We start from the raw sequence: 27,248 nt of genomic DNA on the forward strand, positions 1-27,248 counted from the left end.
ACATTATCAATCCTAATCTCCTATGCTCTACTTGCTTTGCTCTCAGTTTTTCTCCTTTTTTCCTCTGTTGCTTCCCTTTTACCGTGTTTCCCCGAAAATAAGACCTAGGTGGACCATGAGCTCTAATGAGTCTTTTGGAGCAAAAATTAATATAAGACCTGGCCTTATTTTACTATAAGACCGGGTCTTTATAATAATATAATAAACATAATGTAATATAATACCAGGTCTTATATTAAATTTTGCTCCAAAAGACACATTAGAGCTGATGGTCAGGCTAGGTCTTATTTTCAGGGAAACACGTTATATGAAGAGGGTCTTTTCTAGAAATCAGAAGTTAATTTAGAACATTTCTGGTTATATTTGGTATAATAGTGAAGTCTTTTTAGATATATGGTTTTGTTCTTTCCCAATAGACAAGGTGTAATAAATAGCACTTTTGGTGAGCTCATTTCTCTTAGTTTCACACACTTTGTAGCATAGATCTTTTTAGATGTTCAAAAGAAATGAACAAATCTGGTTCACGAGACAGTTCAGATAAAATTTAGTCATTGCTGAAGTACTTGATTCTTAGCCTGAAGCAATATTACCTACATTCTTTTTTTAAAGATTTAATTCTCTTTTCATACTTCTATTGAAAAATACTTGGAATAGAGAGACTAAATAGCAAATGACCAAATGCACACAATATTGCACATTGAAAAACAAAATAAACCTTGAAGATTAATAGTGAATGCTCTATAAAATAAAATAACTCTTATTTTATAAAAAAATTTTCATAAATCTGAAATAAGAAATTGTTCAAAACTTCAAGTTATTTATTAATAAAGTATATTATAAATACATATTTTTAAGTTTATAGGTTAGATAAAGTACCTCCAAAATTAAATGTCACTTCCCATATAATCACTGTGCAGAAGTCATATATACAATTTTTTGGCTTTCTAGTAATTTTATACCAAGCACTTGAAACAACATCGTTAAGGTTTAATAATATATTGCAATAATTCCATTTTTCACTTTTTAGAGTTTGATAGAAGACAGTCAATATCCTGAAGAATTTCAGAGGTTTTTTTCAGTGCCACCGATACTCTGTTTTCATTATCTTCTTCTAGCAAGATTTCTGAATATTTTGGTTTGTAATTATCAGAAGACTGTTCATTTTTTTTGTTAGAAATCTGGTTTAAGACACCACTATTCTCCAATAACACTGAGTTGCTTAGTTAAGGAACTTTTGCCCACATTTTTCATTATGTAAGTATTTTTAATTTCAGAAAGCCTGGCCTTCATATTAAAATATGATTTCTCCCCATTGGGAGGAAGACCTCTTGGATACATCACAGAGTTGGGACTTCAGAACTCATGAAGTCTATCCCTTATAGATGTAGAAACTAGAGTACAAGAGAGGGGGAAAAGAAAGTATGTATGTGTGTTTGGATGGTGATTTGTTCATAGGGAGTAAATGAAAGAATAAAAATCTCAGCAAACCTTTAGGTAGATTTACCAAGAGAAAAAGAGAGAGGACTCAAATAAAATTGGAAGTGAAAAAGGAGATAACACAACTGATATCACACAATACAAAGGCTCTTAAGAGACTATTATGAACAATTATACACCAACAAATTGGACAACCTAGAAGAAATGGATAAATTCCTAAAAACATACAATTTACCAAGACTGAATCACGAATTAATAGAAAGTCTAAACAGACTGAATACTAGTAAGGAGATTGAATCCGTAATCAAAAACCTCCCACATACAGAAGCCCAGGACCAGATGGTTTCACTGGTGAATCCTACCAAACATTTAAAGAATACCAACCAATCCTTAAACTCCTCCAAAAAATAGAAGAGGAGGGAACACTTTTCAAACCATTTTATGAGGCCAGCATTACCCTGACAACAACAACCAGACAAAGATACTACAAGAAAAGAAAATTGTAGGCCTATATCCCTGATGAACATAGATGTGAAAATCCTCAACATGATGTACCTTCTACAGACAAGATATATCCTGAATATCTTAAATATTATTCAGTGAAGCTCCGCAATATATGTCGATTCATATAAACTACAGTAATGAATTAAGCCTAGAATGGAAAGGGAATAATTATGCAGGAGAATACATTGTGTTTAAAGGATACAGTTAAACTTCTGTATCTTTTCAAGTTCAGAAGCCACACACCTGTGGGGAAAAGAAAAGTTAAGTTCATGCTAGTTGTCTTGGTTCTTTTTTATCCACAATATTTAAAATAAGCACTCTTGATTTTCTTTTTAATGTTAGAATTTTATAAGAACCTAAAAGTTAAGAATTCTCTTTATATTGGCTTTATTTATCAACATATCAACTTGATTCAACTGATACTGAGTGCTTTTAATGAGTAAGCTAAGTGAATAAAAGTTCCCACCTCAAGGACTTTTTTTTTTCTTGGGGGTGGGGGATAGTGTTTTTCTCCAGGGCCCATCAACTCCAAATTATTGTCCTTCAATCTAGTTGTGGAAGGCGCAGCTCAGCTCCAAGTCGAGTCACCATTTTCAATATTTAGTTGCAGGGGGCACAGCCCACCATCCCATGCGGGAATTGAACTGGCAACCTTGTTGTTGAGAGCTTGCGCTCTAACCAACTGAGCCATCTGCCCGTCCCTCCAGAAGCTCAGCGGCAGCTCATTCTCTTCAATCTAGTTGTGGAGGACACAGCTCACTGGCCCATGTGGGAATCGAACTGGCAAGCCTGTTGTTCAGAGCTTGCGCTCTAACCAACTGAGCCATCCGGCCACCCCTCAAGGACTTTTTCTGTTTTTGTTTTTGTTTTTAAGATATTTTTGGGGAAGGGGAACAGGACTTTATTGGGGAACAGTGTGTACTTCCAGGCCTTTTTTTTTTTTTCCCAAGTCAAGTTGTTGTCTTTTCAATCTTAGTTGTGGAGGGTGCCATTCAGCCTCAAGTTGTTGTCCTTTCAGTCTTAGTTGTGGAGGGCGCAGCTCAGCTCCAGGTCCAGTTGCCGTTTTCTAGTTGCAGGGGGCACAGCCCACCATCCCTTGCGGGAGTTGAACCAGCAACCTTGTGGTTGAGAGAATGTATTCCAACCAACTGAGCCATCCAGGAGCTCAGCGGCAGCTCAGCTCAAGGTGCTGTGTTCAATCTTAGTTGCAGGGGGCAGAGCCCACCATCCCTTGCGGGACTCGAGGGATTAAACTGGCAACCTTGTGGTTGAGAGCCCACTGGCCCATGTGGGAATTGAACCGGCAGCCTTCGGAGTTAGGAGCATGGAGCTTTAACCACCGGCCGGCCCTCAAGGACTTTTTAATCAAGTATTGATGCTTGAAGGTAATGGCCTTCCTGCTACAACTTCTTAGTACTAATCTGGCATACCCTCTATTTTCCTCTTTGAAGTTTACTTAAATTTTTAAAACCTACTAATATCCCATCACTTTTTGTAAAAGAAGTGATCTTCCTTGAAGTGATCTCTCGTTCCCTGAATTCCTGTCAATTATTTTAATTAATCATATACTTACTTGTAATGTCTTCTATTGAACTATTTTATTTTCTGATCTTCATACCTAGATTGTCTCTTTCAGGAAAATGGATCTTTTCTTATTCTATATTCTGCACACACAGTAAGACTTCATTGATATGGAACTCTTAGGGAATGGATGGTTTTGGAGGGCCAACTTTTTACACAGTTGAACTAGGTTGCAAAACATACATATTTTCTATTAAATTCCTTCTGGAATAGACTACCTACTCATTTCATTGTTTTCTTAAGCACAGTCTGTATACTAAACATGCTCTTCTTGACTTGAAGCATTAACATTAACATTGGCTCTTACCATGTTTCACAGAAACAGATTTTGGGGCAACTGGTATGGAGTAGAGGGATGTATACAACTCCAGCAGAACCTCTTGTGTGTTCTTTCTCTTTTTCCTCATCAATAAAATATGAGCAGTGGCACACAACTAAAAAATAGCATAACTCATCTAGCTCTCTAAAAAATTAATGAGGACATTAATGTCTAAAAGATCTCTTTATTCAAGTCACTAGGAAAGTCTTCTTCACAGTTCACAATAGGGTATGTGACTTGTCTACTTTACTGGCTTTACAAAGTGGACCACATGTACCTTCCTTTCTGCTTACACTCTTGTACTCTAGCCTATGGATGAAGAATGAAGGAGAACATTCATCATTTTAAGCATCTGTGGCAAAGACTTGGATTCACTTTAGGCCTGATGATTCTTCATCGCAAAACACCATCTTTTTTATTATTATTTTTTTACATAAGACACATTTTTCTGGTCATAAGCAACAATACAAACTACCCTTAATGCTGTTGCTCATATGATGAATCAACTTCTTATAAAAGATCTTCTATACTATTTTTTGACTAGCATCACTATTAAAAAGTTGAATCAGTGAGCTAACAATAGATGAGTTGGAAATAGAAATACTGACGTACAATTTAGGTAGCTGTTTATTGTGCAATCTGTCTCCAACCTACTCTCTTTGACAAGAAAAAAATTTACAGTTGGAGATGTCTTAGGCTTTGCAAAGGAAATGGACCTATGGCAGGTGGCTGTATCTCCTCTCCCTACACCTCCTCAATTCCTTGGTCTCTCTGCTGTTCCTCATTGCTTCTACCCATAGCTGCTATCACCAATCTGCACTTCTCTACTCCCTCACTTTTTTATATGTCTCGACAGTTATCCTCTTCTAAGCTTTCATACAAAAAGGCATTTTACAAACTGTACCAATTGGGCAATGATGAAGTGACTAATTTTATAGCTGTGTACAATTTCCCTTTCTTTGCAACTATGTCTTTTGCTAGCTACCTGGACAACGTTTCTGCTCCCAAAGTCTGTAGTTGAAGAAGGAGGGATCTGGAAAGCTGAATCCTTAGACCTGAGATATTCAAATAACATCTACGGATTTGATTTGTACCTCTTTCTCTAAGTAACTGCAGAAAAGGTGATAAGAATCAGTCTTAATGTTTATATTATTTTCATGCTGTGCTCAAACACCTTACAACTTACTTTAAAGCTTCCTAAATTATTCCTGGTATCCTTTTTTCTCCAATATATTCAGATTACATCTCAGTGATACTAACCTTCCTACGGTCCTTTTTTTCCATTTAGGAACTTGTAATCATCAAGTCTGAATTCCTTTATTGATTACAGCATCCATTCAAAACTCATACGGTAGCCAACAAAGAGCATCTGCTCCATAAAAACTATCTTCTACTATCTCCACAGTCCAAAATATCCTTTCTTACCTCTGTCCTTGCTTCCTCCCTAAAATGTCTTAAGTTCCCTAAATATTCCTTTGAAGCCCGGATCTAGTCCCCTGCACACTGAAAGGCACACAAGAGGGACTAAAATACTCGCTTTATTTGTTGATTTGCCCATTAATTTTGTGGAGGTCAATATGATAGAAATTATTTTAAAAACCAACTTTTTCTGAAAGCTTATTATGTTAGTCAACATTTTATTTCCTTTAAAATTACTGTTTAAAAAAAAAAAAAACCTTTAAAATTTTCCATAAAGTTTTCAGGATGAATTTCTCACATTGAAAGAGTCACCCATTTTGACATGCAGTTTTCTGAACTTCAGATGAAATATAATATGAATTGCAATAAATTAGATGTAAAATTAAAGATATAGTATTTTTAATCTTAAGCTGTCATAAACATTATAGAGTTAAATACACTTAACTAAGAAAAGGTTTTCTTGGGAAAAACATCTTAGAGTTTACCATTTGACATTTTAATTTTTGAGTACTAGTTGACTCTTCTACACAGATTAAATTTAAAAGAAATATAAATACCAATTTTCTTCAAGAAAAGAAGATGAAGGATGTGTGGGCGCCTCTCTCTCACTAGTCCGGGTCAGTCTTCTGCACCATGATATTACTGTTGTCACATATCTAGATTGAATACATTAAAAGAAATATTTGGAAAATAAACTTGTATAATATTTATAAATTCAAAAAATGAAAACAAAGTCATTAAAACAATTTGGGTAAAAAGGATAAAGAAAATATTCTAAAGTGAGGCATTTACGGGGCAATTCTCTGAATATTTTTTCATTGGAAATAGAAAAGGCAATTTTTTCTCATTATTCATTCAGAAAAAAATTATTCACTCACATTCATGATTTAAAAAGATGAGATTTAAGAGTCAGAACAAAGTGGATACTTGGATTTCGTTCAAATTCAAATGTCTAAATTCTTAGTTTTTCAAAGAAAAATGAGTTTCATTAAATGTTACCATGTAAAGGTGTTTACCCATAAGACTAAGTGAACATTTGCTTTTTAAAATTTAATACATAAATACATACATGTACACACATATATACATATACGTATAAGTATATATAACACACTGAGTATACAGTATACAAAACAAGTATCAAGTTTAATAAGATGAATATTCTGAAGTGACTGGCTGAAACAAATAGTAATGTTTGCTAAAAACACTATTTGAGGCAAATTATTCAAACTATCAATGAATGTTGGAGTATTTAGACCAAAATGCAATAAATCCCAACAAAAAAATAAATTCAAGAGGTAAAAAAGCAATTCTTTTGTGAACATTCTCAAAGTAAAATCATCAACATGTCATGAATATCACAAGTACAATGTTTATAATAACAAACTATATAAACCAAAAGAAGCATATTCATAAAAAGCTGATTTCAAGAATCTTCTCCATTTTAAGAATAACCATCAGCTAATTAATTTTTTCCACTTTATAAAAACACACAGAAGTTTAGTTATTTGTGTTTGCAAACTTTATTTAAAATTGGTTAGGGGATTAACTGGTTAACACAGTTGACCACAACCTCCACAGCAAGCCAGTTATATCTATAACACATTCATTTTGAAAAATCACTTGAATACAAATGGAAGTGATTAAACCTGGCCTGATCTGTTTAGTTATGCTAGATGCCAATATGATTGTAAACTCTGGAACCTGTTGAAATGACTTCGATCACATTGTCCACATGTAAAAACTAAAACAATATATAACATGTAAACAATGTTCATGTTTCCTCTCTGTCAATTAAAAGTTATTTAGTAACATGTAAATAATTTTTAAAAATTTTTTCAGTACCTTTCATATGGTCCAGGATGTTCAATCTGAATTAACTGATCATGTCCATCAGGAAAAGTTAACTTACACCAACCTAAGTTGAGACCTTGATTTACCTTAAGAAGCAAGGAGGAAAGGTAAGTTTTATCATTATAAAACTGAAAAAACAAAAACAAAAAAAAACAAAAACCTCTTCTAACTTAATAATATAAAAAAGTATAGAAATCAGGGGCGGGCCTGGTGGCTCAGGTGGTTAGAGCTCCATGCTCCTGACTCCGAAGGCTGCCGGTTCACTTCCCAGTGGGCTCTCAACCATAAGGTTTCCAGTTCAATTCCTCAAGTCCTGCAAGGGATGGTGGGCTCTGCCCCCTGCAACTAAGATTGAACACGGCACCTTGAGCTGAGCTGTCGCTGAGCTGTCGCTGAGCTGTCGCTGAGCTGTCGCTGAGCTGTCGCTGAGCTCCCAGATGGCTCAATTGGTTGGAGCACATCCTCTCAACCACAAGGTTGCCGGTTCAACTCCCGCAAGGGATGGTGGGCTGTGCCCCCTGCAACTAGCAACTGGACCTGGAGCTGAGCTGGTGCGCACCCTCCACAACTAAGACTGAAAGGACAACTTGAAGCTGAACAGCACCCTCCACAACTAAGACTGAAAGGACAACAACTTGACTTGAAAAAAAGACCTGGAAGTACACACTGTTCCCCCAATAAAGTCCTGTTTAAAAAAAAAGTATATAAATCATTAAAAATTTATCTGATTACTGACAATTGTCACCGCAATAAATTTAATTTAAAAAAAAAAATAAAAAAAAATAAAAAATAAAAATTTATCTGACTAATTTAAAAGTTATATTTTACATGAAATACAGGTAATACGTAACCACCACTCATATAATTATCAGAAGAACAAAAATACTAGTCCCTCTCTGTATAATGAGTTATCTTTATAAAAAAGACTATTTGCCACACCTATCTAATATTTGGTAGGAATCCAATGAGATCAGTAAAGCCTCTTGACAGATTTTTATTCTCCAAAATACAAATTGAGATAGAACAAAGAAAGTACCACAGTATTTCCACAGATAAAAAAACAATAAAAAATACATTTCAGTCTGAAATATACTCACATGTCTCTTTTCGATAAAAGAGCCAAAATTCCAATTTAGGGTTAGAGTAACACCATTTAAAAAAATCACATGTACTTTGTCATCAGAGTATACAAGAAATCTTCCCACGCTGGGTATGACTGATTCTCTCAAAAGAAAAGGCAGTATACTGTTATCATTTATCCCAGGTACCTAAAACCAAGTAAATAAAAAGGAGCAAGAAGTAGAGTTATCCGTTAATAAGATTTAAATGATTAATGAACTCGGAGGCAACTTGCAGATTCTTATGCAGAAGTTGAATATTGTAGAATCCTTATGTAAAAGTCTTAACTTTTCCAGAAGTGGATACCCAAAACAGTCTATTAGAAACAGTTTAAGTTCTAATGTCTTAGGAAAGTCACCATTCTGCTCTGAACTTTACATAAAACAGGAAAAATTAGGAACTGCAGCAACATATAAGTTTATAATCAAATTAGTGCAGATACAAAAATCAAAGTCTGAGAATTAATTCCTCCAAGTCGGCATTACAGAATTTACTTTTATAGTTATGGAAAGAGTAAATACTATAATATCAATGTTTACAATAACTATGTTTTTACATACAAATCCAATCAATTCCCCTGCCCTTCCCCCTTCATTTAAAAAAAACCCAAAAACTATATAGAATAAAAATATAACATAAAAGCCTGATTTTGCAGTGTTTGTTAAGTGGATATTTTTCTGAATAAACCAATATTATGTTACAAAGAATTTCTCTCATGACTTAGATGAAAGTAATTTGAACTCAGGAGTATGTCTGTGTATAAACAATAAAACAATTAAAAAATATATTGCTTTTGAAATAATTTTAAGATACCATTTTCCAGCACCATATACGATAATTATGGCTTAATGAAAGCCTCATCTTGGCACAATGCTGAAGAATCCTGTGAAGATGAAAAACACTACTTAAACATTTGCAAATGATGGCATTTTTCCAATTCTAGCAAACCATTCTCAATGCCATATGGCATTTTAGGCAAGTAGTTCATTTCCACTGAAATATGTGCAGACCTCTTCTTCAGAAATCCTTATGCCCTAAGGAAACTACCACTGTTGTTTCCCTTTGTGCTAATCTTACCTAGTTAAGGTTATTCTTCTAATTTTTAGCAATGAAATGACTCCAAATAGAATTTTCAGGTGTTCCTTTATAAGAGGTGACAGATTCACAGTGCCTAAAAGGTTTAGCATAGAGTGGATATAAATCAACTGTCCCTAGGAAATCAAATTACAAATCTCCTTCAAATCTACTTTGGAAGTTGCTTAAACATCATTTATAAACATAATTTAATCCAGCAATCTACTTTCATTCTTCTAAGTGCACTAGAGATTAAAAACTTTAAAAACATATTAACCCAAGAATGAAACTACATTTCATCTTCTGTACACTCTCAGAAATATTTATTACTATGATAAATAAGTATGAAAATCTTAAATGTATCATCAAATCCTCAACTTGATTCCAAGGAACCATAATGATGCCAAACTTACCCAGAGAAGCCACCTGTTTTCTACTAGCACTTACCATGTATGGATGTTTCCCCATATTTAACTTCACATTTCAAAGATGGAAATACTCTTTTAATGATATAGTTATTACCTTATTTTATAAATGATGAGACCAGAAAAGTTGACAGATTTTACCAAAGACAATGTATTTCCATTCTATCTACCAATTCTTAATTTTGACCATTAGAAAAGGTATCAAGGTTCTCATTACACGATTCAGTTGAATATAAAGAACTTACCTGGTTGCCTGTTTAATTAGAGAACACAAAGAAAACAGACTTCCGGGTCTATCTGGAGGAAGGTTATTTACTGAATATGTTTTCTCTTCTCTCTGAAAATTAATTGAAAATGAAAAATCTCAATAATAAATACGGGCCATTATCACTTAGCTATTTTTTTTCTTGAAATATGTATTTACATAGTGACAAAGCATGCAGTTATTTTAACTTAATCTAAAGACCATAAAAGGTATATTTTTAAAGGTATTTTATGATACTTTTCCATTTCCCCTATCTATTCAAAAGTTATAGTTTCATAGCCTATAACTTACTGTTCAATTTAAATCCTGACTATACTTAACATGGTTACAAACTAATTTTCCTACACATTAGCAGGAAACGTATCACATAAGCTTTTTCCTTTAGACAAAACAAAACAAAACAAACAACCCTACACATCAAAAAACTATTTTAATTGAATGAACATATCATTTTATTACACTTTATTAATGGAGTAACTTGGTATAGTTTGTGGAAGATGACATTATTTACAGCCTTGGGTTCTTGAATTTTTTTAAAAATTATTTTGTTATTCCTTCTGTATTTCGTCTTTCTCAGACTCTTTAATGCTTGTGTTTCCCAGCACTCTGCCTCCAGCCTTCTCTTCTGGCTTCCTGATTTCTTCTTGGGTTATTTCCACAGGGTTCAAAGCTATAGTCATAATTATCATTAGAGCAACAACTAACATTTATTGAATACGTATGTGCTAGGTGCTGTGCTATGCAGTTCACATGGATGATTTCATTTCTCAAAATAATTATGAAAGATAAAAATTATTAATGCCTATTTTTAGATGAGGAAACTGAGGCTTAAGGGCTAAGAATTAGTAGAGATCTGTTTTGAACACAAGAGAGTGCAGCCCACACTTCACCATCAGTGAGAGAAGACAGGCTTTGAAGTCAGACAGATCTGGATTCCAATCACTATAAAACGTGGGACAGAATTTAGTATATAGCAGGTACTCAAAAAACAGTTTTTGCCATTTTATCCTGGACTGTAGACTTTAATTCTAAATCTCTACTTGGCTTTCCCCCTGGATATCTGAGACATCTCAACTTCAACAAGTCAAAAAGGGAATTATCTTCATTTCAAAATTTGCATTTCTCCTTCTCTACTTTGTATGTACCTCTGGTGTGTCAATTATCACATGCTGTTTCCTCTACTTGGTTTCCTCCTCCATCATCTCTTTGTATCTGACTCTTGCTTTTCCTTCAGTTTCAAGAAAGCCATTATGGAGGCCCCACGGACAGGGTAAAATCCCCTAGTGATGTCCACAAGCACAGTACCCTCTACTGCTTTTTGGTTTTCATTATAATTTCAATTTAATACGTTTTTACTTAATGTCTGTCTTCCCCACTAGAATGGTTCTTCACAAAGGTAGGGGCTGTATTTGTTTTGCTACCCTCTGCATCCCCAGCATTTATTAGCACAGTGCTTACCACATAGTAGGCACTCAAAATGTCACATTTTAATTATTTATGTTTTTTCCCATTTTAATTATTTATGTTGGATACTGAGTTCCCTGAGCGTTCTTGTTTCTTCTACTACCCTACTTCATCAATTCTAAAATGCTTATTTTTCACAATTTAACCTCTCTGAAATCTGGAATCATTTTATAATAAGAGCGTCTTACAATCAGTATTAGGCAAATGGGGTTTGAGATATAATAGAGTTTAAATCTATTGACTCATCCTGGTAATATCAACCAATGGCCATCATCGAAACAATTAAGATTTGATAAAATTTTGGTTTAATACAGTGCCTGGTACCACCAGTCAATGATATTTATTCAATAATTTGGCATCATTTTCAACTCCTTCCTCATCCTCAAAATCTAGTCAGTCATCAGTTCTGTCTCCTTAATATTTTTTGTGTGTCCAGTCCTAACTTTTCATTCTCATTACCACTGCCTGGCCATCATACTTTCTTCCTGTGACTACTGTAAATGTCTTCTAACTGGTCCTACAGCTTGAAGTTCCACCTCTTCCCCACTCCAGTTCATCTTCTGAAATGATCTAACAAAAATCTGATATCACTTCCCTTCTTAAATCCTTCAGTGGCTCCCCAAATGCAATAGGGTTTCTCATACCCACTTATGAATTAGCCCACCTTAGTGGTCTAGCCTCTTCTCTGGACACCCCCCACATTCTCCCTCTGTTCTAGCCTACTGAACAACAGCATTTTCATTTCTTTCAACACTTCACACTCGCCCCAGGCTCTAGCCTCCAGTTAGGTGACATTTATCTACTGTTGTACAGACTAGCAATAATAGTATGTTAACCAAGCCAGGGCTTACCTCAAGTGTGGGCGAGTAACTAAACAAACACTGATCCATAAGAAAAGCTCACACAGCATAAAGTGCTATGAAGAAAAAAAAGATGAGTACACCATGGTCGGGAGTGACATGGTAGCTTCTTTATTAATTTGGATACTCAGGAAGAGCCTCTTTGAGAAGGTGACATTTAAATAGAAACTTCGATGACAAGAAGCCAGCTACGCAAAGAGTTGAGCAAGTAAAGTGTTCCCTGAGCTATATGCTCCTCTTTTGTATAACTGTCCTTTAGAATTACAGATCCTAGATTCGCCATGTTGTCCTCCAGGTTTTTCTGGAGTTGCCAAGACTGGGTCAGGTGCCCCCCTTATGTGGTCCCAAAACAAGATCTTCTCTTTACAGGAGCACTTACATTGTGAGTACTTGTCAATCTTTCCTTTTTAAAATTTTAATTATACAAGTAATAATACATTACTATGTTTTTCTTGAAAAAAAAGTTCCAAGAATACAAGATTTAATCCCTCCTGATCCTCCTCCCTCACAATATCGCAGATTCCTCCCCAAAAGTAACCACTTCAGAGTATATCTGCCCAGATCTTTCCCTGTGCATTTACATGTGTATTATATACAGTACAGGTCTGGGGTTTGTTTTTTGTTGTTTACACAAAAGATATCATTGTGTATGTTCTTATGGAACTTTCATTTTTAACTCAACAGTGTCTTGGAGATCTTGCAATATCTGTCTCTCTTATGCACCTCCATTTTCCCCATTCTTTTGAACAGCTGCACAGCATTCCCATATCTGATCACTAAAGCTTCCTACATTTCCCTATTGATGAACATTTAGATTGCTTCCAGCATTTTGATACTACAATGACACAATCTACAGCTTTGGCCATGCTTCTTTGTATATATGTGCTAATATTTTTCTGGGATACATACCTAGAAGCAGAATAGCTGGCCAGTTTTGCTTGATACTATCAAATTGGCCTCCATGAACCATTTACACTCTTAACAAATACTACGAAAGCGCCTCTTTTCCCACGCCCTTGCTGGTAGTAGATAGTATCAACCTTTTAAGTTTTTGACAAGTTGAGTGAAAAATCTTATGTCATTACTTTAATTTGCATTTCCCTGATGCAAGTAGTGAAGTTGAACATGTTTGCAAATATTATGGGGTATACATATTGTTTTTTGTATTCTTATAACTATTCTTGTCCTTTACTCATTTTTCTATTAGGATTTTTGGGGCAGGGATCTTTTTATTATAGATTTACAGTATAGATTATTTTCTTCCACACCTTTGCCTGCCTTTTTGACTTTATCTCATTTAACTTTCTCTCTTTAAATATTTAAAATTTAACACAAGATTGAAAATTTTTAAGCTGATCAAACTTTTCTTTTTTGCCTTCTGGTGTTTCGTATCGTACTTAAGAAGGGCTCCCCTACCCCAAGATTATAAACATTCTTCTTCTATATTTTATTTTAACAATTATAAAATTTGATTTCTTACATTTAGCCCTTTAATCCATCTGGAATTTATTTTGGAGTATGAGTGAAAGTAAGGAGCAAACAATTTTATCCCAAAAAGAGAGCCAATTGCTTCTAGATCTTTTCCCTCAAGTAGACAGAGGAGAGTGAAAGTGCGGCATACAGAGGTCTAAGAGTGAAACCTAATGCAGTCTACCACAAAGGCACAACTTGTTTGGAAGTTTTGTGTTTTATCCCCAAAGCTCATGCTTCTACTCCATATGTTTCCTTCAGTATAAAAATCATCACCCCCTCCCTCTGACACCTTTGAGTAAAGCTGAACCTCCAGGAAGATGTACTGTATTCATCTTGTAGTTTTGCAAACTCCTGTTACATAGCAGTCAGCAGTAGAAATGCATACTCGCTCTATTTGCTTTTTACTTGTCGCATGCACTACACACACACACACACACACACACACACACACACGTATTACTGGTCACATTTTCATTTCAGTTGCTTATTAGCTTATCTGACTACTGGACTTTGAACCTTGAGGGCAGGAACTCTTCATCTTTACCTACTGCTTAATACAGCTCCTGTCTGGGAATGTTCAATTAATATTTATTGAACAAATGAATACTTTCCTACAAATAGAACTCACCAGAGAATCTGTTCCAATATATACGAAAATAGTTATGAATGAAATAATATTTGTGATTTACTTAAAAGCTAAATAGAGGGGGGGGGCAGAAGTATAGATGAAACAAGCTGGGTGATGGGTACATGAAGGTCTGCTACACTTCTCTTTCTACTTTTGTATATGTTTGAAACTGCACAGTTAAAAAAAATCTGTTCTATTTTTAACTCTTTTCCCTAGCATCTCTGATAATCTTATCACTTAAATACTCTATTCTGGAAAAAAACAACAACACTACTCTGTAAGAGAGAAAGAAAATACATTTATTATGTTCCATCCTGCAAGACAAAGCCGTGTGATACAACGGTGATCCCTGTTAAAGGGTGGATGTCAAATGTAGGATTTGGAACAAGCAAATTAAGACTTATTAACAAAATATTCACTTTATTACATTTTGATCTGATATGTTAAATAGATCATGTCATGTTTCACTGTTTTCAACAACAGAAAACAATCTTGTTCAACTTTCTAGTTGTACGTAAAGATTTAGGAGTTAAGAGGTATTTAAAATATGCAAACAATACATGGCTGGGGCAAAAACAATGTGCTTTTTAAAGTGCAAATATTAATTCAAAGAAGTATATTGATTCAAAGTAATACTGCTGATTTTAGTGTTTCCCATTGATAAATTCTATGAAAGAAGAAATTTAACCTCTGATTTAAACACAAATTGCTTAGGCAAATGGAAGACAGAATACAGTATGAGAATACAGTAAAAATAAGGTGGTAAATAATTATTATGCCGATGCTGGCAGTAAGGTTATATTAATTGTCCAGACTAAGTAGTTGCAAGCAATGTTATATAAAGATAAAATTTCCCATATATACATTCAGAATTATTTGGAAATAGCTATACACCAAAAATTTTCTTGAGCTGAGACCTCATTGTCAGCTTACCTCTCCTGATCCTTCTCGAATAGAGTAGTATGTAAAATAGTTCCCGAAATAAGCTCCTTCTGATTTGAAAACAGATCCATCTCCAGGATAAATCTCTATTGAGTTCATATTTTTATGGGTAAGTCTAAGGAAAAGAAATAATCACTTAAATTTTCTTTCTAATTGAGATTAAAGGCAATTATAAAAAAAAAAAAGCAAAGAAGTATGAGTTTTTACCTATCTAGCAAATGTATAATTTCAGACTCTATACCCCTAACCAACTAAATTAATTTGTTTGCAAAAAATAGTGGAGCACACAGAATTGGTTAAAGTATCTTTTTCAACAACTAAACTCAGCTTTTGGAAGTCAGGCATCTTGTCTTATCACACTGGTATCCCCACTGCCAATCACAGTGGCTGGCACATAATACCACCAAAGCAATACCCATTGCCTAGGAGATAAATATAACACTCTAGAACCTGAAAATAAGATTATTCTTGAATAATGAAACTAGTTGAATCAATGCCTGATGGATGATTAGCCATGTGTAGAAGGAACCATCCCTAAGAGAAAATGATTGATTGTACCTGGAGTAACCAGGTACAATCAAGGTATTGGGTATATAATATATAAAAACTTGAGCCAAGTCAATTTTATTGAAACATATATGAAGGATATGTTGTCAGAAGCAAGTGGGTCCTCATGCAGGGAAAGGAGCCCAAAGAACAAACATTTCGCAGTACTCTTCCAGCATTATTTACAAAAGTGAACCCCTAGATCTGGCCACACTAGTAATCCCGTCACTAGGGAGATCTACTTAGTAGTGAGGTAGGGGTAATTCAATGGAATACTGCAGGCACAGAGCAGCCACTCAATGAGAATTTGCTGAGTGAATGAAAGCTGAAATCACCCTTAGGCTCCTAACTTCTCTAATTCCATGCTCAGTGGGCAATCTTCTGATATAACTAATTCAGACAACTGGATCCCGATGCTTGGAAGGGGTGTATAAATAGCTGACACAAGTATTTCATTCACTAGCGAAACTAATCCCTCACTGGCTTTGGAGTTGTCACAAAAAAGCTTGTGAAAATGGTTAATGTGAATTAGCAACAAAATCCGTGTACCCTAATGTAATTAAGTTTTGATACCTGTAAACCTCAAGACCAAACACAAGAGCATGGTGGCTCCCACAAAACTGTTGCACGAGTGTATTGGCAAGGTTAGTCCTGTCCCCTCTGTGACATCACTAAATACTCATAGCTCTAACTCCAACACAGGTGCCTTACCTGTATGTAATACCCTTATACCAAACCACTTTCACTAGTTCAGGATAGGAATATTCTTCTTCATCAGACGGTCTCTGTGAAAGTGAATCACAAAAATTCCACCTGTGAAGAATAAAATACAAGCTATTGATTCTGGTTGCTCAACATAATTACCTCGAAAAGTCAACAAAATAGTGTTTCTGTAACTAGATTTATTTCTTAATTTATTAGATAAAAAAAGTAAAAATTAATATGAAAGTATATTAATTTAAAAATGAGTTATTTTTCCATGAATTTTTAATAATCTCATTATTGAATCTCAGCACAATTACACAAATTAACAATTTTACTAATTTTTAAAATTTAAGATTCAAGCAACAACTATTTACTGAAGTATCTATGGTGGGCTAGGCACTGTATATACACTGGTAATATATTAGGCTGGTGTGAAACTAATTGTGGTTTTTGCAATTTTTAACCTTTAAAACCGCAATTACTTTTGCACCAACCAAAGAGCAAACATCACTGTCCTCAATGGAAATCCCTGTCTAGATGTTATATAGTAAATACTGAGCAGAAAGAAAGTAGAATGACTGGATGTATAAGAACCTCCTCTCTAGGGACTTCAGGATAACAGCCTCAGTGAGGCTTACTGGAGACCTGGAGATGAGCATAACTTAGGGAGCTGAAAGAGATAAAGGGAGTGTTCCTGGAAGAAGAGCAAATGCAAGTGGTGAAAGAAAGCCTGAGCAGGCATTCTAGGGATTGCAAGAAGTCCAGTTTAGCAAGAGTAGAGAAAGCCAAGGGCAAGGGTGGTGACAGAGTGGAGGATCACAGACACTGGAAGCGACCAGATAATGGAAGGCCTGTGAAGCCATGTTTAAGGGCAATGGATTTCAGTCTAAAACCAGAGGTAAGTTATGAAAAAGTGTTAATTTAGGGGCATAAATCTCTTTTGATGCATACTTATAATACTGGAATTTCCTATTTTAATTAGATAATCATGACAAGACTGAAAATCATTTCCATATTTTGTTTAAGTAACAAATATGTACTCAGAGAATACCTAGGATCAAATCGCAATTCTACAGGTACTATGCGTAGCTGTGTGACTTTGCTCAGGTTATTTAATATTTCTGTGTCTCAAGGTACAAAAGAAGGAACCTGTGACCATACTTGTCAGATCTGTGCTCCAACAACGGAGGTAATAGGCTCCACTGCGTGGCACCTCCTGCTCCCCTGTACTTGCTCCCACAGAGTCCCGTGCAGAAACCCGGGCCATCCCTTTCCACATTTTAATAATCTTTTCAGCGACAATGACCCTCACTAGACTCTAAGCTCCTAGAAAGCTTAGATTGTGTCCTAGTCATCTCTATAGTCTCTGTGCTTAACAAACCATCAGTGTAGTCAGTCTTCCAGAAGCATTCAATCCATGGACATAGGGTAAGAAACATAAGCAATACATTTGCTAGGGAAATTTACTATCAGTTTTAAGCAAAGTTCTGGATTAACTGAATGAGCTCTCCTCATAACTGGTATCAGATTAGAAAAAAAAATTATCCTTAGGACTGGTGCTGACAAAATAAGTCCTTCTTCCATTACCTGTGCAGGTGTGGGACAGGACAGCTGAGTAACAAGGCCCTGGGAAGAACGGAGACCTCTTTTCCTCTTTCTTCTGAAACATCAGAAGTTAAAATTCTATTCTGGGTGATGTTTACATCAATTCCAGATACATTGCTGATTTTACTATGAAAATGAAGTGCTAAAGACAAAGGGTATTTCCATTCGTCTGGACAGGAGGCCACACACCAGCGCTGTTTTACCCACGTGTACACATATGTGTGCTTCGTGCTAAGCGAAGGCAGTGCCTCACTCCCTTCACTTCTGTTTACACAGCTCTTCTTCTCTAAAGGTTCTTTGGATTTCATAATCTGACAGTGAAGTGCATTATCTTTCTTCTTCAGTCTCTGTCCTGATAAACTTTCATATGTATAGATTTTGCCTGTTTTTTCAACTAGTTTGTCCTTTTTGGCTTGATTATTTTTTTCTGACAATACTATAGATGAGTCTGGCTTCTGGCTTGTTTTACACAAAAAATGTACTGTGAATTCATGTTGAGATGTGGGCAGGCAAAGGTATGCATGGCCATCTAAGGATGATATCTTCACGGTGCCATTCTGCATGCATATCATGCCATCATCCGTATCCAGACTGGGCCATCTCACTTCTGAGATGTCAATGAAGATATGCTGAGTTGAGAGGAGAAAAAGAGATAAGTATTTTTTGTTAACACACCAATTTTTCCACACATTTGATACTTATGTATTGTGTAAGAAAACTCTTAAAGTTTTGTTTTACTACCTAGAGAACATGATAAAGGAGAGTCAGGTGTCAGCCTATATATGGTTTTCCACAGAATATTTGATACTGTTAAAATTATCTTTTTAGAAAAAGAAGTAAAACACACACACACACACACACTGACAAAAATTGATAGAAAAGAAGAAAAAAATCATCCTGATTATATTTCGTATTAGACATTTTTGTTTAAAATGTACAATGAATTAGAGATCAATAGATTTTCAGCCCCTCCCAAAAGTCTACTCTGAAAAATAATATAAATGAGGGAAGACCAGCACTATGATGTACTATATTAAAAGCAATCACAACTTAAATGGTTATGATTTAAGCATAAAAATCATTGCCAAAACAACTCAGAGAATTCAGGGGCAGACTTAATCATATCTTAGAATGTTACATGAGATAATATAAGCTTTTCAAGACAAGCAGGGGAAAGGGAAAATTATTTAATAAATGGTACTGGAATTAGTCACCCAGACTAAGAACAGATAACATATACAAAGTATATGTCCTAGATAAGCACCTGGCACACCATATACTAAAAGAAATTCCAGATGGCTTAAAGAATAACATTTTTAAAGTTGAATTATTCAATGGTAAATTGATCCTGACCAATAGCAAAAACACACTTGTAACAGGTAACAGTGCCTGATACATCTTTTCATATAAGATAAAAATTGTGAGTCATATAACAGTTTTTAATCAATTAATCTTGTCAACAGCTAAACATTTCAACTTCCATTTATGTAAAGTCTTAAATTTACAAAAACTATTGTCAAGAAATCCTCTTAAATTTACAATGCTATTTGTGTGTACAGATGTTAGTACACTAAAATTAAAGGCAGTATGCATTGATGGCAAACCTGGTATATAAGGGTGATCAGTTAAGTTCTCTCTTCTAGAATTAGACTATCTAATAATCCCACTGTAGCATCAGCAGCAAACTATGCAGTTTTAATGAATAAAGTTATTAAAAAGTTACAGTGGGAAAATTATCCTTGTAGACTAAATACAGCTTAAAATTTTTCACGGCTCTTTTGCCATAAGACAATATAATAGAAAATTACTCAGTAGGCAGGCAAGCATCATGACAACAGCAGAAAGTGGTTAAAAGACACAGTCTTCAGAGTCAAACAAATTGGGTTCAAATCCTGACGTTGCCACTCAGAAAATTTCCATGGACAAGTTAGGTAACTCTGACATTTAGTTCTCTCACCTGTAAAAAGGGGCTAATATCCATTCAATATACCTTTGCTGACAGGTTGGATACCCATTTTGATCAGTAGGTACCCAAGGCATTCTAGTGCTAGTAATTTTTTTTTTTTTTTAAGAAAAGAGGAAATTTATTAGCATGATGGAAGAGCCAAGAGTTATATCTGATTCAATGTCATAAGCAATCTTTTTCCAACTCTTGGTTTTGCTTTCCTCTATGGGAGCTTCAGTCTCGGCCATGCCCTCCCAGCGTGGTGACAGAGACAGCTACCAATGGCTCCAGGCTGATGGGTTACCAGCTTAGCCACTCCAAGGAAGGATTCCCCTTTGTCCTAGAAGATCCAGCAGATGTCTGAGGGTGGAATCTCACTGGCAGGGGTGCCATTTGGACATCCCAGAACAAAGCACAGTGACCAGGCCTGGAGCTAAAAGGAGAGGTCAGTCCCTCTCAAACCATGCGAACTCAGTAAATATTTTTAATATTCCTAGTTCTTAGCACATAGTATACCCTCAATAAATGACAGTTACAATTATTCCTAAAAGTTCAAAATAGAATATAAACAAAGAATAAAAATTGTATACTCATAAGTAACTACACATCTACTACATATTATCAAATAAGTACACATAAACTATTAAAAATGGCCACACAATTTCTTAATTTTGATGTCTCTGAGAATTCAAAGAAATTGATTCACCATTTAGTATATGGAAATTGATTCGCCATATACTAAAAGAAGTTACCAATCTGAAAAGTTCTGAGTATAATCGTTGGCTTAAAAAAAAAAAAAAGAAGAAGAAGAAGAAGAAGGCAAAGAGATGAACTATGTACTTTCTGTGTCTCAATCAATATACAAAATATCAAGACTCCCAAGTCTAGTGAAATACAAAGGCCTATGTATTCTATAGCAGCCTGTCTATTTTCAAGTGTCACAAGGAAAAAGACTAAATATTAAACACCTGTTTCTAATTACTTGTCCTCAAATATTACTTATAAAAATGAGATTTACAAAAATTACCTTTTTTCTCTCAGGAGGTATAATGTTTTCAGATAAAAAAGGGCACGTGGCAAAAGAATTTCGAAAATCTAGGGCTCTCTGTAGTTGCTCCTACAAAAAAGATAGAAACGTAATCTTAAAAAATGATTTGAAAATCAATTTTGAATGACAGTAATCCAGAATTCAAATTACTTTCCACATTCTGGCCATCTCAACAATATTTTGGTATTAAAAAGAGTAGTTTTTGTGTCATTTTTACTTACTCGGTAAGTGCTAATAACAAAGTGTGTCCTTTGACGAATTCTTTCTGGTTGTTCTAAAGGATGTGCTGAAACAAGGGGTGCCTTTTCAAATAAAAATTCAGAGCCACAGGGAGAAAGCTGCAGTCTGGACCCATCAACATACTGTATATGCATTGAATCATCTTCATAAAGTACCATTTGCACTTCAGCCGCCATTACTATGACTGGATAAAACGTCCTTCCAAGGGGAAGACTAAAGGAAAAAGGAAACAGTAGCACAAATAGTTCTCTTAATGTACAAAAGTTCTATCAGAATAAACAGATGCATAATCTAAGAACATAAGTAAAAACACACTGCCATTGCATTTACTTTTGTTGGAGGAAAAGTGATTATCTTACTACATACAGTTAAATAATCTGAAATTAACATCCTCAACAGAATGCCTTGAGTAACTCCTTAATGCTTTGCTCCAGTGTGGGAACATAACCTAGATGGAAAAGATAGCCCACCAAGTTATAACTGCCTTTATAATTTCAGTAGCTTTACTTCTTCTTAAATTTAATTTCTGAAAATTATATGCTCAGTATGTTATTTCAAATAACAATACGAATATAGCATATCATTGTAATATATGCAAAAGGCAAATCAAAAGTAACTATTAGGCCTAAAAGAGAACAACACCTGGATTCTTGTCCCTAGCATGGCATTAAGGAAATAGTTTCATTTCACTGCTGAGCAAGCTAATCTCCTAGTGTCTTAGATTCATCCTCCTCTCACTGATTTCAATTTCTTCTTCTACACTTCGAAAATGATTCTGTATCTTCACCTATGCTTTCCAGATAGGAATGCTAGGAGTGGAATTAAAGGGTTGGGTTGCATTCATACCCACCGTTTACTAGCTATAAGCTTCAAGTCATTTGTTTCCTTATTTGTAAAATGGGGATAGTAAAAGGATTGTTGTGAGGATTAAATGAGACAACACATATGGCAATACCTAATATTGTGAATGTCACCTTGTAGGAGCTCAATAAACATGATTCCTTTCTAACACTAATGGCGTCTCCTTCTAGGACATTATTCTTTCTAACCCCCATCCCCTTCTAGGACATTATCTCCTTCTACCACTCAGGTGACCAAGATCCATCCGACAGAAAAAAAAAATAACTTTCCATAGATACCTCTTCCCCAGTTTACCCCTATTTCCTACCAATAAACCTTTCAAGCGTAGTACCCAGTCAACGTCCACTTTCTCTTCCATTAATCTTCAATCTATTACAATCCAGCTTTCTCCTCCACCTCTCTCTTGAAATTGTCTCACAATGGTCACTAATGTTTCCCTACATCCAGTGACTTCAATCTTCATCCTACTAAACTAGTAAACCTTTGACAACATTGTCCACCTTCTCCTGCAGCAAACAGTCTTCCTCTGCCGTTTATTTAAAACAAAAACAAAAACAGGCCACCAGGGCTTCTCCCCTACATCTACTTCTGTTTTCAGTATAATCATTCTTCATCATCCTCTGAAATCAAGGATTCTTCAAGACCTGACCTTAGTCTCCATTTCATCTCTTCTTACTATATATAGTCAAATTGGTTTTATGCCCACCCTTGCTTTTTTTCTTAAATCTTACCCCATTTCAATGTATGTAATCAGGCACATGTGATTGGCCTATAATCACTTGTGGAATATGTCAGGATATATTAAACCATATGGTATCACCTGAAGAGATTCACACGACTTTATTTTCTCTAAAGAATCTCCAAATTGACCAGACATTTCTCCAGAGCATCCAGTTGCCTGCTAGACTCTCTTCATGTCCCTGTACCACAGATAAATCACATGCAACGTGGAACTTAATCACTCCCACCAAAAACTACCCCCTGTAAATATCCCCAAATTTCACTTTCACTCTTACCTCCCTCAAGTTCAGTCTCCATACAGTAGCCAGAGGGATCTTTTAAAATAAAAATGAGATTTATCACTCCTTGGCTCACAACCTACCATTCATTCACATTTAGAATAAAATCCAAATTCCTAACCATGGCCTATAAAAGTCCTACAATCTGGCCCCCTCTACCTCTCAAAATGTCATCTCCTAACTCTCACCTCCTTGTTCAGGACCCTTTAGCTCCACTGGCCTTTTTAATGTTTTTTAAACAAGCTCTTGCCCATCTCAGAACCTTTACAGTGTTCTTTTTGCCTAGCGTGTCCTTTTCCCTAGCTCATCACATGGCTGGCTCTTTTTCAACATTAAAATCTCACACAAATGTCACTTCTTCAAAGGCCTGGCTTGACCATCTCAGTTAAAGATACTCCCAACCAAATGTAATTGCTCTGTGCGATGTCAGAGGGCTGGTGGATGGGGCGGAGGGGGGTTCACACAGTGTGAGGGATATAAATGATAAATGTCTAAGTATTGCTTTGTCTTGTGCACCTGAAACTAATAAAATAAAAAATAAATAAAAAATAAAAAAAGATGCTCCCAACCATCTTCCAATCACTTTTTTATTCATGCCACCTTTTTTCTTCATGGCCTCTATTACTATTAAAACTGATTCTTAATTAATTAATTTAAAAAACTGATTCTATTTATGTACTCACTTTTTGTCTTTTCCCATTAGGATATAAACTCAATCAGAGCAGACTTCATCTTATTAACAATTATATCTCTGGCATCTAAAACAATACTTGACAAATAATAAGGATGCAATAAACACTTACCTAATGAAAGAATAAGTAAAATTTTAAATTCTTGCTTTTCTTGAATTTGCAATTTGAGTTAATGACATCTCAATGTTAGCAATAGTTGACTTCTCACTCTGTTTCCCTCCACACTCTTGTAACAAGTCCTGTTGATTTTGTAAGTCTCTCTCAGGAACCTGGCTCCTCCTTTTCTATTTCAGGCCATCAACTCTCAATTCCTGTAACTATCTGGGGCCTTTTTCCAGCTTCTTTCTTCAATTCATTTCTAGCATTGCTGTCATAGGTAAATTTGCACAACCCAGACCATACTAACCACTTTACATCACTAGTTTACATACTTGTTAAATGGCAGTAAATATTCTTGGCCATATGATGTCTACTTGCCATTTCAGAAAAAAAAAAAAAGGTGCCTATACACAGGTGGAAAACTTATATTTTCTGATACCATTTAGGAAAAGGTCTCTCTTTGGCTAGGTTTTCAATTTTTTAATAAACAGTTTATTGACGTATATTTGTTGTTTAAGTAAGAAGCATACACAAGAAAGAGTAGAATGTCTAAAGATCCTGACATATCATAATCCGGCCCCAATCCACGTCTCCAGCAACAACTCTATAGTCTGCCTGTGTTTTCACCACCCAGCGCATTACGTATGAATATGTTTAACGATCAAAAAGCCGCAAATCTGTTGTTGACATCAACGGGAACCTAATTTTTCAAAATGCGATATCTAGTTACAGAAAAAGCCTCACCAAAACAACCAACGTCTTGAATTCACACAGCAGTTCTGAACTGACAAGTCGTGGAAATGAGACCAATCAACGGCTCACGTGCTTTAATTTGCCAAAATGCTCGAAGCTGCAACGTCTACGTCTGCCCACAGACTGCTTCTCGAGAAATATTTCTTGAATTTGACAAGTTACCAACAAGTGATGTTTCTTGATGAAAGAAAACAATCACAACCACAGAGGAGTAAGGCCACAGGGAGAGTGTTTTGGCCGACACGTCCGTCAAGTTTGAGCTGCGGGAGTAGCGGCAGCGGCAACAGCAGCGACGATCTAGGAGAAAAAAAAACACAGGCAAACAACAAATATTCAAACCTTCCCGCACCCTGGGGAAGCGGCGTTCCTCTCCGGAAATACAAATACCGGAAGTCCCGCCCTGACCGCGCCTCCGCTGAGCCACGCCCCATCGCACTCCCAGCGATAGGCGCGACCGGAAGTGCAAATGGTTAGGGAGCTCTCAGTCCGGAATCTACTGGAGGACTCTTCCGTGTTTACTTCCGGTATCCATTCGTAACCTGTGCGCCCTGCTTGTGACAAAGCTTGTGAGGACCGGCGTCCTGACGGTCCAGCCAAGCTAACTGCACGGGTGGGTTTTAGTGGAGTGATGCTTATTTAAATATCTAACGACCGTTATACTTCAATAAAGCTGTTAAAAAAGAACTCGGCCAAATATAGACACTTCTTCCTAATTTGGTATCGGAAAATAGGTCTTTCAACTATGTATCTGCACCTTTATTTTTTCTAAATATAATGTGTGTGCTATATTTATTTATTGCCATTAAGCAAGTATTTGTGGAGTGCCTGCTATGTGCTAGGCACGCTGGGGATTAAAGCAGAGACTGAGACCCAGGGTCAAAGATGGAAACTAGAGATTAACTGGAAAGAAACAATTAGACAATAATTTGATCCCAGTTGTAGTAAGTGTTCTTTCTAAAATAAAAGAGGTTTGTGAGAGCACATAGTGGACAGGCCTAACCTAGGCTCAGGAAATATTTCCACTGAAAGGATAAATAGTTTTTAGGTAGAGAAGAAAGGTGTTTCAAGACTGGGTAACAGTCTGCGTTAAAACCCTGAGGCCCAAAGGAAAGATCTTGCCCTTAAAAGGGCTGAAAGAAAGCCAGTTTGGTTTGAGAATGATTAAATGAAAAAGAGAGGACTTTAGAGCAGAGAAGCCTGAAATGGAGCTGTAAGGTAGGCAGGGCATGATCATTATCAACGTATGGATTGTGGGCTTATCTTAAAAGCAATGGTGAACTTATCACAAAGGCTGTAAGCAAAAATGGCAGCACCAGATATGGGGAGAAATCTGACTCCTTAAATTCATCTCCATTTTTAAAAGTCTGATATGCAAATTGACTTCAACCTTATATAAAGTATAATAAAAGCATCCTTAGACAACCATATTTTCATTGATTTGTAGTATCGGTTTGTATTATATAGTGCTAACTTAGGTCTTATCGCACTCCCACCTTTTCCCTTCCAATGTCTAAAAACCTCCTGCTGTGTTTCCCCCAAAGTAAGACCTAACCGGAAAATAAGCCCTATGCATGTTTTTCAGGATGACATCCCCTGAACATAAGCCCTAATGCGTCTTTTGGAGCAAACCTTAATATAAGACCCAGTCTTATTTTCAGGGAAATACGGTATATATAAATTCTGTTTACTACTGAAGGTTTTTGTGATGCTATTTGTACTTTGGAAAGATTTCTGGAACTGCTAAGTAGAGAATGGATTGTAGGATGCAAGGGCATATGTGGGAACCCAATAGAAGTCTTCTGAAAAAGCAACAAGACAGATAATGGCAGTTCAGACAGATTGGGAAGTGAGGATGGAGAGCACAGCTCCAAGACATAGGAGATATATTTCAAGACTACAGTCTTGGTAATGATTGAATGAAGGGGTGGTAAGAGTTAAACAGTTCCAGGTTTTCTGGTTGGTGCAAGTGAGTAGGTGGCAGTGCCATCAATTGGGGGGCAGGGGCTGGAGTATAAGATCAAATTTAGGGAATAGCATGATTTAAATTAAGTCCTCCTGGTGGAAATGACAAGTTAGTAAAGGTCTAGTATCAGATTAGAAACAAACCTGGAAGTCAATGCCTGATAGCTGTTAATTGAAGCTATAGGAGAGGATGAAATAGTCCAAGGATATTGTGACATGAGAAAAGAATGCTTAGAACTAAGCTTTGGGGAACACCGATACTTACAGATTAAGGAAGAGAATCACACAAAGACATTGAGGAACAGCATGAAGCTAGAAAGCAAGTGATTGTGTTCAAGATGCTTAGAGGTTTTCAATTTTGGTGTCACAATACTGTCCGATACTGCCTAGAGAGCAAGCTAAGGAAGGA

At 35.9% G+C, this 27,248-nt stretch overlaps 1 protein-coding gene across 9 annotated transcripts; it reads right to left on the reverse strand.

The window, feature by feature from the left end:
* Positions 1-795: 795 nt before the first annotated feature.
* On the reverse strand, positions 796-25,249 carry C3H5orf34 (chromosome 3 C5orf34 homolog). 9 transcript variants are annotated; one of them, XM_088796505.1, is made up of 14 exons: positions 24,869-25,249; positions 23,331-23,369; positions 21,435-23,234; positions 21,193-21,282; positions 18,203-18,849; positions 16,622-16,723; positions 15,356-15,479; positions 9,978-10,069; positions 9,047-9,116; positions 8,212-8,382; positions 7,106-7,200; positions 5,818-5,916; positions 2,144-2,184; positions 796-1,210 (listed from the first exon to the last, which is right to left on the reverse strand). In XM_088796505.1, the coding sequence occupies exons 3-14, from the start codon at positions 21,627-21,629 to the stop codon at positions 1,017-1,019; spliced, it is 1,920 nt and encodes a 639-aa protein (XP_088652631.1). In that variant the 5' UTR covers positions 21,630-23,234; positions 23,331-23,369; positions 24,869-25,249; the 3' UTR covers positions 796-1,016. The 9 variants fall into 9 exon arrangements, with proteins under 9 accessions (XP_088652631.1, XP_088652629.1, XP_088652633.1 ...); XM_088796503.1 differs by having other exon boundaries at positions 21,435-21,666; positions 23,135-23,234; positions 23,331-25,249; XM_088796507.1 differs by lacking the exon at positions 23,331-23,369 and having other exon boundaries at positions 21,435-21,666; positions 25,040-25,249.
* Between the last annotated feature and the right edge of the window lie 1,999 nt (positions 25,250-27,248).

The sequence above is a fragment of the Rhinolophus sinicus genome, chromosome 3 (assembly GCF_057876585.1).
Source record: "Rhinolophus sinicus isolate RSI-liver-muscle chromosome 3, RSI-T2T, whole genome shotgun sequence".
NCBI lineage: Eukaryota > Metazoa > Chordata > Mammalia > Chiroptera > Rhinolophidae > Rhinolophus > Rhinolophus sinicus.